Source organism: Primulina tabacum, chromosome 5 (assembly GCF_025594145.1).
Source record: "Primulina tabacum isolate GXHZ01 chromosome 5, ASM2559414v2, whole genome shotgun sequence".
Lineage (NCBI taxonomy): Eukaryota > Viridiplantae > Streptophyta > Magnoliopsida > Lamiales > Gesneriaceae > Primulina > Primulina tabacum.
In genome coordinates, this window is record NC_134554.1 from 4,271,106 (window position 1) to 4,285,985 (window position 14,880).

Sequence of the window (14,880 nt, forward strand, 5' to 3'; positions counted from 1 at the left end):
AGAGACGTTTATGATTATCAAACCCTAATCAAATGATACCTAAAAATCAAATATAATAAAATTTAAACTTTAAATCTGGTACCGCGTGGTCGGCCAAGCAGCTCAACGGGGAACTTGAGGCTTCAGCGGACTGCACTTTCACTCTCCAGCGTAAGCTGGTTCAAGCCGCTCTCTCCGCCGACTCCTCCGGCGGCGTCCAATCTTCTTTCTCCTATGTCACTCCTTCTTCGGCCGTTTTCCAGGTTTCTTTGGCAGTAGATTTGATTACCGTTTGCCAACTATAGATGTACACTTAAAGATATGGCTTTTACCTACCAGTAAATTGAAATTATTGTATGGTTTTCTGGTTTGTTAAGTTTTGTATCGGATAATTGCTAAAATCTTTAGTTGCAGTGTAAATTTCGAGGTTTAGAATGCAAAATGTCAATGATAAATCTGTTTTGTGTGGGAGATTGTAGGAAGATGAAAATTAAGGAGAAAATTGAAGAATTATGTGTGGGAGATTTTAGCAGATGGAAATTATGTTGGAAGAATGTGATGAATCCCCTTTATTCCGGTCGTTGTTCTGTTGGGAGATATATTGGCTTATGTCCAAACATCGATAGTAGTTGTTTTTCTATTTTCCGCACTTCCCTTCTAAGTGTTAATATAACCGTCTAATTACCAAGTTTATGAACTATCAGGTGATTATCCGCGGCGGCGGTGGAGGCGGCGGCGCTGCATTTGTTGGTGGTGGTGGAGCCTCTGCCCCTGCTGCTTCTGGTGGTGGTGCAGCTGCTGAGGCACCTCCGGCTGAGGGAAAGAAAGAAGAGAAGGAAGAAAGCGATGATGACATGGGATTCTCACTTTTTGATTAGGTCCAGCTTCACAACTTGGCTACAGCTATGTGGTGTTATTCTTGCCTATGTTTCGATGGTGTTATACGAAAATTTAAGTTTCGAGTCATTCTATTACGGGGTGCTGATTTTTCTTTCATACTTTTTATGCAGTGTATGATATGTTCCATGTTTGTGTTACATTTAGGAAACCCACTTTTGTCTGCGGAGCAAAGTATTTTTCTGGATTGCCTACTTTGAGATTTGTTTAATGACGGTGAACTAAGACGATGATGAACTAATAAATTATTAAGCTGAAAAAAGCACTCATAGAGTTCGGAAGAAGAAAAAATTATTATTCTGACATGGCATTCTCGAGCCTCGCCTTATTTACACGGCACTAAAAAGAAAAGGGAAAAGTGTGAGAAACAGTTGTAAGAAGAAAAATATAGTCGCAATTCCAAATATATTTTTAGCAAGAAGTGGTAAATGAGAAGAAACGTAACCTACGTCCTGCAGAATCTAACAGCCCAATAAACACAAATGGGGCAGAACTTCTTTGTACGTTTTCTATTACTTTACATGTGCAAGCAATCCAAAGCAGAAAGCTTCTGTGGCGGATTGTTAGCAGACCCCGGTACAACATGAGTGAGCATCACTCGTTGGAAGTTTGCAAGCCACACAGCAAGTACAATCGGTCTTAGGTCTAAAGACCGCCCCAGGTGCCTACGGTTGTGATGATTGAATTTCTGAAGGAACGCGAGGAAAGTGTAGTTAATGGCAAAAATATAAACAAAAATTATGTCAAAATCCACAAGTTCAACATATCATTTGAAGTTTCCCTCCTTTTTAAAGGCAAAATGCCAAGTACTGAAAAACTTGGAATGGGCCATCTTCTTCATAGGAGTAAATGATGAGAAACAGCTCCTTCATCAGCAAGAAACGCGAAAATTGAAACATGGTATTCATTACAAGAGAACCAGAACAAAATCGCACGATGAGAGGGGTCATTTAGGATATCTAAATCTGAATAAAGTAAGAAGAAAATGCAGCATAAAGCAAAAAATAACACTTGCCTTCTCCATATGCCTGCTCCAATCGCGTGACTATGTGTTTTCCATAGGTATATTTTTTCAAAGCAGTAAGATGATTTCTTATTATACCAAGCAATAGTTCTCTCTGATCACTGGTGCATTTTTGTAGAATCTTTTGGATGACATAATTCGCGTATTGGTCCTTCATCATTACCTACAGAAGCAAAAAATGAAATCATGGTAGCAACTGCATTGGGGAAAACAGCAGAGTCCTAGAGTGGGAGTTGACAATATAAGTACAATTAAGCTTTGCATTTTTGCATTGAAAATTTGTGCTTAAAAGGTCTCAATGGCCATTGCATAACCACCCGATAACGCTACTTGAAGTTACAAAGAAACTTTATTTATCGTAGCGATTGCCCACAAGGTACATAACATTCTTAGACGTGAAATTTTATTTAAATTAAATGATCCAAGCACAAAATGCAAATTTTGTATTCGTGTTCTTTTCGGTCGGAAGAAAACTGATAGTGGTAACATATAAGATGATTTTAGTCCAATCCAAAACTAGCAAAAATGCCAGTCAAGAATGTTGAATTAACTGATGTGAAATACCAGAAATTTTCATTATGGTAAACAGCTAGATCAGCTATAGATCAATAATTTCGAGCTTTAGATTGGCATACCAATATATTATCATTCTTATCACCATGACCCACGATCTCCTTTATCAGCAAGTCCCTCGACACAGAATCACCATACTCCAAACATTTTTCAATGACATTTGACGCAAATTTATGCTGGCTTAGCTGTACTATAGATCCAGATAATTTTTCAATGATCTCACTCCGTTCACGAGGGATTCCCCTTGCCAGAACATGCTGTCATTTGTCAAAAAAATATCAGTATCCCAGTAAATGGATGAATTAACACGTCATGAGATGTTTGTGGGCTTATAAGGTGCACTATATTGTTAGTTAAACCTTTTAAATAACAAATCATAAGTTTCTAAAGTAAAGGTAAAAATTAATAATCATAATAAGAGAGTCCAACGTATTTGAAGATGTAGGAACTTTCTTTTGTTTGACGTGTACATAAAAAGACTGCTGTTAAAAAATAGTTTTAAGCTCTTGAATTTAATTGCTATCGGTAAAAATTAAGATACAGTCTCGTATGTTCCAAAAAACAACGGAGAACCTTGTTGGAGAAAATAATAAGATCTAGAATCTCAGATGTTCCAAAAAACAACCTCTAAATCCTCTACGAGCCTAAAGATTAATAAGCTTAACCAAATAAATAGTCTTGAAATGTGCTTCTATATAGCTAACTTTAGTACTCTCTAAAAAGCCCAAACGGATTAAGTAAAAATAGATGGAGGACATGGGAAGATGAAGAAATAATGCTAAACCGCAAAAACCTGGAGGAGAAATCAACCTGTGTGACATAGTTGCCGTACTGGTCCTGAGCAAGAGCGCACACTGACTCCAAAATCTCACTTACTATGAACTGAATTTGTAACTCATCATTGCAATGCTCTAGGACCCTCTTTCATTAAAAATAAATGATAAAAGTCTTGATTATTGTTAATAGAAACAAAGTGAACTACTGAAAGGTCAACCAGAGAATACCCCGTGTGTTGAAAATGCAAAATTACCTGAATGACACGGCAACCATAAGGATGCATTGAAAGTGTGGCAACTTGACCACGAAAAGAAGAAATAATGAAATGAATATTATCAGCCGGGATACTCTCAATACATTTTTGTATTACATGGTTTCCATTTTGATCACGGACACATCTCATAACATGTCCATCAAGCTCTTTGGTGAGCCTCACCTTTTGAGCTAAATCAATTACTTCAAATGCCTATGACAGAATTCAACAAAAGAACAAAAATAGATTTCCAAATGATCAAGTGATCAAGAGCATTCATGGACTAAAAGTAGAATATTCACCTTCTGAATTACACGACACCCATACATCTGTAAACTCAATGGTAAAATTTGACCTTCCAATTGATTTGCAAGGTCTTCCTTTTGCCCCAGGCTACCATATTCAAAAAGCTGTACCAAAATAACATGGAAAAAAAATCCTCCATGACAATTGATAGACAATAAGAAGAAGCATTTATTAATCAGAGACCATACCTTTTGTATAACATAGTTGCCAAAAACATCTGTCATTAGTTTGGAAGCAAGAGGAACAACTTCCTTGAAGACCGTTTCTTTCTCTTCAAGACTACAGTGTTCCAACTTCTGCTGAATGAATCTACTTCCATGTTGATCAACACTGAAATAAAGTATCATATATCATGAGTAATTGATACCATAAGCAAAGGAAAAATAAGGTCAGCGATAACTTACCTAAATTCACCAATATGCCCAACTATATCAGACAGCTCAAATCTCTGACCCTTGCCCAATTTCAGCTCTTCAAGAAAAGAATTAGAACTCATACCATTCCAGCTCTGATTTTGCAGCCCATAAGTTTTGCTGATGTTGCCATGGAAAGTGTGATGAGTCGTGCTATTTCTCCCCCCAGAAAAATTGGGCCCTACCACAGGTTTTATTGAAACAATCGGACTAACAATAGATGCAGAAGGAAATTGGAATCTGCTCCCAGTATTAAAGCTGTTATAGCCTATACTAGTTGAATGTTGAGGTTTCTGGTCATTCGGGAAACCACTAAGAGCTGCACCCTTTTTGAAGTCACAAGAATTCACTTGGCTCACTGCAGCATCATTTCTAGGTGCTTGATGATCAAACCGACCGTATGCGCCATAGGAATTTCGTAACTGCTGCTGAAAATACTGCATATGATAGGGATCAACAGATGGAGGCTGCATGGTAACTCCAACTTGTCCATAATATTTTGGTAGATTTTGCATATCATAAGCATGTGCATTCCCTCCATCTGAAACTCCAGGATTGGGAAAAGAGGCACTATCAAAAGCCAGAGGAAAAGTACCGTGAGAGGGATATCCAGAAAGATATGATGGAAGAAAAGCAGAGTTGATAGTATATCCACCCATGCTATATTGTGGGGTGAAGTAGCCAGATGACTGCATATTCTGATAAAATGTACTCTGTGGAGTCATAAACGGTGTAGGAGCTGGTGGGGTGTAAAATGAAGGTGTGAATCCGGATGACTGAAGTGTTGGTTGCACTTCTCCTGTTGAAACACTCGAAGAACCATAGTGAAACTGGTTCAAGCTCCCATATGGATGAGTTGTTCCAGGATAATTCATCTGAGAGAAAGGGCCCGAAACTCGAGAAATATTGCTTTCTTGCAGAGCTACTGCCATTTGGGACACATAATTTTGGGGAATGTGTTGCTCTTTGTTAAATTTGTTATTGTTCAAGTTCAAAGTGTCACCAACTCCAGCTGCTGAGGAGTCATCCTTTAAATCAACTTTGCCAGCACTGAAGTCCCGTCCAACTAAAGGAGGACAAAGTACTATGCCGCTTTCATCATCCAATGATAAGCTTAAAACACCCACTGTAAGAGGGTCCGGTTGTGAGACCTGGCTCATATAATCTAAGATGGGTGCATCTATACCATCAGAAACAGAATGATTATGCAGTACATGCAAGTTGGCATCAGCAACCTTTTCCCCCATAGATTTATGACCATACTGATCTTGAGAAGGGGATGAAGTTTGGCCCGTATCTTCCTGCATTTGACTCTTTTTTGTTACAATTTTAACAGAGGCGTGCAAAACATTCAGGAATCTAACACCACCAAATCAGGTAATAACTTAAGTGGTTGTAGTTAAAGCAAGGGCCGAGTGGGTATTTACTAATTATCTAAAAAAAGACGATATTAGAGATATGGTTCTTCCACGGTAGAAAATATAAGTGTTCTAAAATCTGCTGCCTATATCTCTAATATATAATCGGCTGCCTAGGTGACTCGAAATCTGCCTAGGTGGCTCGAAATCCGCATTATAGGCAGATTTCGAGCCACCTAGGCAGCCGATTAATGCGGCGAAGGCTAAAGGTGTGGCTTTTGTAAAAAATAGGGTGGTGGCCGGACTAGGTGGTCTTTGGCGGCGTTTTTTATAACACTGGAAAATACATGCAGAAAAATCATAGATATTCTTGGAAAAATAAATACTGTGCCTCAAGCATATATTCCTTTGTATTTACGTAAATTAAAAATGTTACCTGCGTCGAGTTGAATAAGTCATTATGGAAACCCAATGAAGCAGATTTATCAACAGATGTAGATGCACTCCGTTCAGAAGACTTATCATCCTCAGACTCTTCCTCATGAGAAGGAAGGGTATTCATCGGAATGTTGCTGTGAGGAATCATATTTCGATTGTTGCCAGCAGAACCACGACGGTGAAATAGATGACGACTCTCTGATTTTAAAGGCCTGCTGATTCTTCGATCCAAAATGACATCAGAACCATGGTAAGGAAAAGGTAGATCAGCATCAGTCTCACAGTTTCTATTAGAGGGGCCTGGATATAAATCAAGACTCAAGGTGGAATTCCTGAGGGAGAAGATATTTTCAATTGCCGCCATAGAACCTTCCATGCTTGGTGGTGCACTTTCACTCCGGCTAGGTATCATATCCTTCTCAAGGCTTTGAAACTTTCGATCTTTCAAGAACAAACTAAAATCTTCAATTGCCAGCTTTGCAGATGACGATGATCCATAACTATTAGACTGCTTACGAGGGGGCCATTTTTCTGTCCCTTCCAATATCCTAATGGGGCTTTCAGTTGCCATAAAAGTAAGGATGATTGTGCCTTTTATGATCTTATCACTGGCACGGTGTCCAAATATCCTTCTGAGAACCATAGAAGTTTCGGTTTAGTACATATTCAAATTTATGACTCAAAAAAGCTTGGCTAACGGACAAAATATACCATTTAAAAGAAATAGTGCATATAGTAAGTACACAAGTGACAAGTCACACAATTCCATGTCATGAGCTAGAAATGAGGATAAAAAAACGATTTCATGAGTTAGAAATAAGGATAAAAAAACGGTTTGTAACCGCGAAAAAGAGTTTTAGTTCAAACTAAAAAACTATTAGCAGTGAGAACAGATTTCTCCAACACCGTTTATGAAAGTTAATACTACAAAATCTTGCTTAGGCTTTTTTTAGGAGTTAACGTATCCTGAATCCAGAAAAAACCATTTAGTTCAACCCTCTTAGAGCATTCACTAACCTTCCTAGACCAATACAAATTGTCGGCGGTTGAGCAGGGTTATTAAGCTACAATACCTTATTCTGCCATGTGTTTTGGAGATAGTATGATCTTATTAAAATTTAAGCACATACTCCTTGGAAGAACATTTGGTTTCAATAAATAGATTCAGAATGATTTTGCAACAATTACTGCCCCGCATTAAATGTCACTCTCACATTAATTAATTTATATCTGTGAGAAAAGGCTAAATTCATACGTCCGCCACCCATAGCAAATTATAGCAAGTGCAAAATTTCAGATCGCCAGTATCTGTTAGGTCAAAGGCTCTCATTACTCGCTAACAGGACTACTTTGAGTATAACTTTTTACACATGAGAAAGGGGCTTTATAAACAAATACAAGTCCTTACTAAATATATTTTTTATATTTTAAAATTGCTTAAAATATTACGTCAAATATTTCATTCATACTTTAATCACTTCTTAACCAGGTGAAGAAGAGAGTCGCTGGTAATCTTGTTCCTTCTAATGCTTATATGGCATAAAACTAATTACCTCTCCCCTCTACTTATTTTCTATCAAACAAATGTTGGATCAATCAACACGAAGCATCGAAATCTTTCAAATCGTTTCCTGTCAGATTTTAGACACCATAAACAGCTGGCTATCTCTATCAAATTTAAACATCAGCACTTGGTTGACTATAACAATTCACATTCGATCAGAACAAAAACTTCAGGGTTCTTTTATTCTTGAGATAGCACAAGCTTTCATGGCAGCGATATGAAAATTACGTCCCCAATCCTACGTTAGCAAAGCAAGAAACCAATACATCTACTCAAAAATAATTGAAATCCAAAAATTATGCACGCAAACAAAGTCAACTGTTAAGCAAAACATGTCATGAAACCACAGACATGGTAAAATCAAAAAAGATCCAGTCTTTTGAAGCTTTGTGCAAAAAAAATGGTAGACTGAATACATTTCTTGTAAAACCCTAACCAAAGCAGCATTCAAGAAATGAAATTTTACACAAAAGTCAAGAAACCCAACAAAAATTCTTACCCGTAAAATCTGTTACGTACCAGGATTCACAGTTCAAAACCTTTGATTCTCTTTCAAAGACAGAGAAAGAGTGAGGGAAAGGGAGTAGAGAGAACCTTGGGAGGTCTTGGGGGTTTGACAAGCGAGTGCGAAGCTTATACTGTAGACAAATACAAATTGGTGGATTTTGCTTAAAGTAGTCAAAATTTGCTAGTTCCAGAGGAGGTTGATTCTTGGCATTTTATTTGTAAGATAAGATATGGAATGTACATACGTCATTAGCAACACAGTTCCTTGTAAAGCGTACGAGAAGTTTAGTCTGCGGTTGTTCACAAATGGGCACACGAGACACTTTACCTTTATATCACATCCATGTTGGCTGAGGCACTCTTGCTCACCAAGAATCATTTGAATTTTACAGGTTCTTATATCTATATTTTTGATAAAACCAAGTATTTATTCTGTTTATTTGGTATTCTATAGATCTATATAGCAGACATGAATGGTTGCTTTTAAGTGTTAATTATGTTGTGTTTTTTGATTGAATGATGATCATAGTTAAGATAAGATGTTCAATTGCGACCTTAAAACATATATTTTAGTTTAGTAAACTGATAATATGATATCGATAACATATTCCTTTTATCAATGTGTGAGCATGCTTGAACAATAGTGTAATACCGTAAACTATGTATATGTGAAAAATGATTCAATTAACTGCGTAATAAATTAATTTCATTGATTAGGTTGAAATAAAGATACATATGTAATAGACTTAACCAAAAGATGTCATTTGCAACAAAATCGGTTCACTAGCTAGACTTGTGACGTCTCCGTTTGGCCCTTTTTTTTTATTTATCAAGATTTCCAAAAATCTTATTGAAACTACATTTTAAAACATAAAAATAAAAGAATAACACTGGATATGAAAAAAAAATTTATTATTATTGATATGCCAGCGTCTGATTTTTTTACATAAAATAATATGGACTTTGATCATCTGTTGTGGTTGAAAACACATTTTCTAAATATCTGATAATTTTTCAAATTTATTTAATAATGTGTTAGGTAGACAAGGTGACTGAATCTTCTGCTATGTTAAAAACATCGTGCACTTTTTACAGAGATCCAAATCCAAAATCATATGCCCCTTCAAATCTGTTATATTTTGTATCAATGATAAGCCACCAATGTGCTCTTCCGCTGTAGGAGTGAGTGGATGCTTTCTGCATACCTAGCGGGAACTACCAATTACTCGACATGTACATGTCTTATTTTCTTTTGACAGATGGGCATGTCTTATTTTAGCGTGTCCAATTTTTATTTTTTTTAGGGATTATCTGTGGGATCAAATATTGTATAGAAAAACCAACACTTTTTTAATAATAAATGGGATTTATTAGGAAATTTAACCGATGATACAAATGCAAAAAATAAATTAATAAATTATTTTTGTTAATTTAATGACTACAGATGAAATAGGCAAAGTTAAATTTAAATTGACTATTGCTTGATATATGTATAAATATATAGGGATAACTTAAAAAATATATTTAAAATTTAACTTTATCTTATGCATAAGAATAAAATATTATTGCCTTTCTGAGTCACGTGTCACGAAAATAGTTTATAAATATCATTAAGGATATAAAAAAGTAAACTCTATAGAATATTACATTTCGAGAATAAAGTTTGGTAAAAACTTGTGTGAGACGATCTCACTTATCATATTTTGTGAGACAGATATCTTATTTAGGTCATTCATGAAAAATTGTTATTTTTTATGCTAAATGTATTACTTTTTATTGTGAATATCGGTAGGGTTGACCCGTCTCACAGATAAAGATTCGTGAAACCGTACCTACTTATAAAATTTTTGCCTAAAATTCCCACCACGTCGCTAAATTTTTATACAAAAACTTTATGACAACAACTTGTGTGAGACGGTCTCACAGGTCGTAGTTTGTGAGACGGATCTCTTATTTAGGTCATCCATGAAAAAATATTATTTTTTATGCTAAAAGCATTATTTTTTATTATGAATATTGGTAGAGTTGACTCGTCTCACAAATAAATATTCGTAAGATCGTCTCAAAAAAAATTACTCAAAATTATCATATCAAGATATAATAATTAACTCCTAAATTACCTCACTTATTCAATAATATTGAATTGTGATTTATATTTTTTTTAAACACACGTGGAAATTTTATTTTTTCGGAAAAAATATTTTTTTGGATCCAATATCTATTTTGGAGTTTTGATACGACTAATTTTTCAAATTTTGATTTTGAAGTACTAACTTTGAGTAGTTTCATCTTTGTGAATATCAGCGTGACTTTAGAAATTATTGACTAATTCAATATTTTATCATCAATTAGATTAAAATAGTGGAAAATAAAAATTTGGTTACAAAAATCGAAATTTGATAATTTAATGAATGAAAAGTCAAGATTGAACAAATTATTCGACTAGAAAAATCTTCCCCAACCATAAAATGAACAATTTTGTTATCCAAAAAATTTGGTCGTGCGAATCTTGCTAGGGTTTAAATTTAAAACCCCCAATCTAAATCAATTTCTTCTACCACAATCCATCCAATGCCATATAATCCAACAGACTTAGAAATTGCGCTCATAATTTGAATTTAATGGAGGATGACAGAGGAGATGGCGAGAAGCTGACGCTGGTGGCGAGGAAGCCCAGTTTCGGGCTGCCCACCGCGTGTCCGACATGTCTGCCGGTTTACATTTATCTTAGATTTGCACAGATCCCCTTTAATTTGGAATTCAATCTCATTTACCCTGATTCTGGTAACAAGTTTCTCATGTTGCAAAGTTTGTGCATTAATATGTCTGCTTGATTATCTACACTATTGGATTGGTCCTTTTTCTAATAAGCTGGAAATTGTCATCAAGAACTAGTTTATAGTCTATTGTTCTTTGATACAGTCTTGCAGCTGGCTCGTCGAGGAGGCACAAATTAATAAAGCCATAAAGTTTTTAAGATGGTTATAAGCCAATTTGGTGGTGTTAGGATATAAACTTTATAATTACTGTAGAACATTTTTCATCATTGACACGATCATCCTTCAAGATCACTAAGTTCTTGAAATTGGAGATCATAAGCACTATTTTTGAGCTAGTGTTTTCTTTGTTGCTCTAAAGAATCGAACGAGGAAAGAAGGATGAAGAAATGAAGGGAGAATAGCATATCCAAAGGACAGAATAAGGATGGGGAAGTAAATGAAGGTAGAAATGGTATTAAATGTTGCATTTAACCAACTCCACAGTCACGCATTTCATTTTGCTACTACTGAACAGCAAAAACTGGCCACCACTGGTTTCAGAGTATAGATGCCCAAATGTTGCCAACTTTTCACAAATTGGCCAACGTCACCATCCTCCAATCTTAAGACCTGTTTAAATAGCGCTCCATGAACTAGCCTGCTGCAGGACTGTTTCAAATTTCTTCTATACATGGCATCACATGTAATGTTGTTTTCTCTGTCACATTGCGCTAAAAAATGATAGTATTCTTTAACTTGTGTTGCTGATGTACCAGAGCAAGTACTTTTCGATTGTTCTGGAATTTGACTAGGTTGCCAATCATTGTGTTTCTACCAGATCAAATACCTTTCATTGAATCCGGTGATTACGTAGCTTACAATAATGAGAAGGGTGGAGTAATCCAAAATTTAAAGGAAGATGGCATCGCGGATTTGGACTCTGAGGTTCGTGGGATACCTGAGTGGGTGTCAATGAGGGCAATGGTTGAGTCATGGCTTGCCGATGCAGTCATGTATGAGCTCTGGGTTGGATCTGATGGTAAATCAGCAAGCAAGATTTATTACTCTGATCTCCCATGGCCAATAGGAAAAGTTTTGTATTATAAGCAAGTTCGCATTGTCAAACAACTACTCGGGATAAGATCCGATAATGCTGAAAGAAGAGAAGAAGTGGTATTTTGGTTACATTTATATGGTGTTAATTAATCCTTTTACAATTTTATTGGTTGGCCAAAAGTTTATATCTGAATCTGTCTGATTGATTCTGGTAACTAGTTTTTCTGTTCATGCTATTTTCCTGGCAGATCTACAGTAGAGCAACCCTGGCTTATGGTGCTTTATCATATAGATTGGGGGAACAGTCCCTTTTCTTTGAAAACAGGTCATTTACGAAATGATGTTATCAGAGGTTTTTGTTGTATTTATGAATGCTGCCTAAAGCATTATTTTTTACACAGGCCAACAAGTTTGGATGCATTTTTCCTTGGACATGTCCTTTTTACGGTTTATGCATTACCCGTGAGTACTAGTAATTTCATTTTATTTATTATTCTGTTTGACTTATCCTCGTTGCCGAGTTGTGCATGCAGGGTGGTGATTTTCACGAGTTTTAGGACCGTCATGTACTTCTCTTTATAGCCACGTTACCTGTTCCAACTTACTTTTATTTCAGAAAACTTAGATATTTAAGATTAAGCAAGATATTTTGAAACTCCCTTTCCTCAAGTGTAAGGAAAGAGATTGAATCAGACAGGTTCCTACTATGCTATTGGGCTTAATTAAACTAAAGAGTTGTTTGATCGGCTTGATATGCTCTCACGGGTTGCTTCTCTATGTTTGGTGTTTGGTATCATATCAATTTTGTCTGTGAGCATAAGTATAGTCGGCCGTTGAATAAAAGAAGGAAACATGTTCGCATCTAGGGTCTTTAAGGTATTGGATTGGGCACCAGATTTATGCTTCTTTCTTGTCGTTTTTCCCTCTCATTGTGACATCAAGCTTCATTCATGAAATTTGTCACAATCTTCAAGAGTTTTGCTTGTTAAGCCAAAGCTACCAAGTTCTTTCAGTTTCGCCTTGAAAATTGTACCCAATCACCCTTTCTCCGTTTCCAAACAGGGTGGATGTTTAGAGATTATAGATAAGAATGGTTTGAATTAAGAAATCAAGGCTCTGAAATTGCTAAATATGGTCCTGGGCTAGTTAAATTATTTCCCAAGTTTTTTGTTGAACTCTTCGAAAAGTGAACTACGAGCAGATTATATATTGACAAAAAAAATTGTTTTAAGTTTTAAATTAACCTGTTTAATTTTACTCAATGATTTTTCATTTGTCAAGATTATAGAGATTCAGTCTTTTAATCCTCTAGAAGCATGCTGGCTGTGTCAGTTCAGGAAATTTTGAGATATTTTGTTTTTTATTGTTATGAAGACCCAGAAAAGATCAAGTTGCCAAAAGCAGGTTTAGATGCTATATCAATGATTTCGTCACTAGAAAAGTAATCACCTTTATTTTATTTCAACAAGTTCTTGATATGTTCATCCATTTTTTAATCATATTGTTTGTTTTTTACGTTATTAATGCATTTTATGTTACTGATATTGAAACATTGACTTCAATATTTAATGGAAAATGAACTCTTGAATTATTCAAATAGAATATCTATCTTATTTTTCTCGACCTGTAGGAATCATCAGTTCTAAGAAGCAAGCTCTTGGATCACACCAATCTCATAAATTATGCTGAGAATCTTAAGATGCGGTATTTAGATGCCAGTCCATCTTCTTCATCGATTCCCCAGGGAGATCTCTCTTCTTCTTCTTCTAGGCAAAAGCCTTCATATTGGAGTGAGTAATTCTCACCTATGTTGCTATTGGTCCTGAAATTATGCAATTAACCATTACCTCTGTCAAAATATAAAGACTTGGTACGGCATCATATGTATGATGGCATTCGAAATTATACTAAAACAGTGTCCACAATGTTTTGAAGAGTCGAACACTAGATTTAAGATTTAGGTTTTGGATTCGAATCACATCATCTGTGATTGCATAAAAAAATTAATTTTAAAAATTACTAAAGCAACCATACGATCAAGTCTTTGACGAATTGCTCCCAATCATGATGATTGTGGATAAAGAATATTTGATGATCAATATGTTCCACCCCAATTTAATGGCATTTTGTACTTAAAAAAAGAGCAGTTTCGGCATTTAGATCTTGCTTGTTTCACGTGACTTCACTGCTCTAACATGCTTCATGGACTCCCGAGCCTTCGACAGTTAGAGATCATTCCTTAAAAAATCGGCCAGTAGCTTTACATTGATGGCTCAGAAAGAAGACATCTATGAGGATCATGTAAAATAATCGCTAGTGCTGTGGCAACAATTAAACGTGTATTATCGAAGTGAGAATTTGAATTGCATTTCTTTTAATGAACTTTCTCTACTCTGGCTGCCAATGCTATTTAATTTTCTGCGTTTGGCTTTTATCTCTGCTTAAGGTAAAATTTTCTTCTTTACTAAAGGTTCAAAACCAAAGAGCAAACCTAAGAAGGAAAAGACACAGGAAGAGAAAAAGTTCAGGAGAAGGGCTAAATATTTTCTGGCTACTCAACTCGTAGCAGTGTTAGTTTTCCTGTCCATCTTTGGAGGACATGATGATTCTGAAGTAGAGCTTGAAGACGACAATGTTGGGTTGCACTCTGACTAGGAATACACTCACTATTTACAATTTTGTGAGGTTTAACGAGTCCTTTTCATTTTGTTCCCGTTTCCATTGCATGCGATTTTTAAAATCTGCATTCGTGCAATAAAGATATTTAGAATTTGGTTGAAGGATTTGTTATGTTTTTTAACCACCGAGAGATGGTGGCTTTTCAAATTTTAGCAACTGGATTTTTCCTTCTGCCTGTACGCTGGTCACTGGATCAAGAATTGGATTTACCGTTTTTTATTGCTGCAGTTTTGCTGATTAGGGATTTGATAATAAATGAACTGAAATTGAGGATGTGACTGGTATGTAACCAAATAT

The 14,880-nt window shown here is 35.8% G+C and overlaps 3 protein-coding genes across 6 annotated transcripts; 2 read left to right on the forward strand and 1 right to left on the reverse strand.

Moving 5' to 3' along the window:
- Positions 1–71: 71 nt before the first annotated feature.
- Positions 72–1,070, forward strand: LOC142547316 (large ribosomal subunit protein P3z-like; the record flags this gene model as incomplete). Its single annotated transcript, XM_075655557.1, has 2 exons — positions 72–242; positions 684–1,070. Coding segments are annotated over 2 exons (345 nt in total), but the record flags the coding sequence as incomplete, so codon positions are not given.
- A 177-nt stretch (positions 1,071–1,247) lies between these two features.
- LOC142545676 (pumilio homolog 6, chloroplastic-like) lies at positions 1,248–8,329 on the reverse strand. Of its 4 annotated transcripts, none has more exons than XM_075653003.1 (11): positions 8,102–8,329; positions 7,572–7,820; positions 6,017–6,650; positions 4,214–5,523; positions 3,998–4,139; positions 3,806–3,913; positions 3,504–3,716; positions 3,284–3,394; positions 2,536–2,730; positions 1,892–2,063; positions 1,248–1,564 (listed from the first exon to the last, which is right to left on the reverse strand). In XM_075653003.1, exons 3-11 carry the CDS (start codon positions 6,587–6,589, stop codon positions 1,542–1,544), a joined length of 2,847 nt encoding a protein of 948 aa, XP_075509118.1. In that variant the 5' UTR covers positions 6,590–6,650; positions 7,572–7,820; positions 8,102–8,329; the 3' UTR covers positions 1,248–1,541. The 4 variants fall into 4 exon arrangements, with proteins under 4 accessions (XP_075509118.1, XP_075509117.1, XP_075509116.1 ...); XM_075653002.1 differs by having other exon boundaries at positions 8,082–8,329; XM_075653001.1 differs by lacking the exon at positions 7,572–7,820 and having other exon boundaries at positions 8,102–8,328.
- A 2,232-nt stretch (positions 8,330–10,561) lies between these two features.
- LOC142545680 (mitochondrial outer membrane import complex protein METAXIN) lies at positions 10,562–14,810 on the forward strand. The gene is made up of 6 exons (XM_075653012.1): positions 10,562–10,873; positions 11,687–12,021; positions 12,153–12,229; positions 12,306–12,366; positions 13,535–13,694; positions 14,375–14,810. The coding sequence occupies exons 1-6, from the start codon at positions 10,711–10,713 to the stop codon at positions 14,557–14,559; spliced, it is 981 nt and encodes a 326-aa protein (XP_075509127.1). The 5' UTR covers positions 10,562–10,710; the 3' UTR covers positions 14,560–14,810.
- The last annotated feature ends 70 nt before the right edge of the window (positions 14,811–14,880 follow it).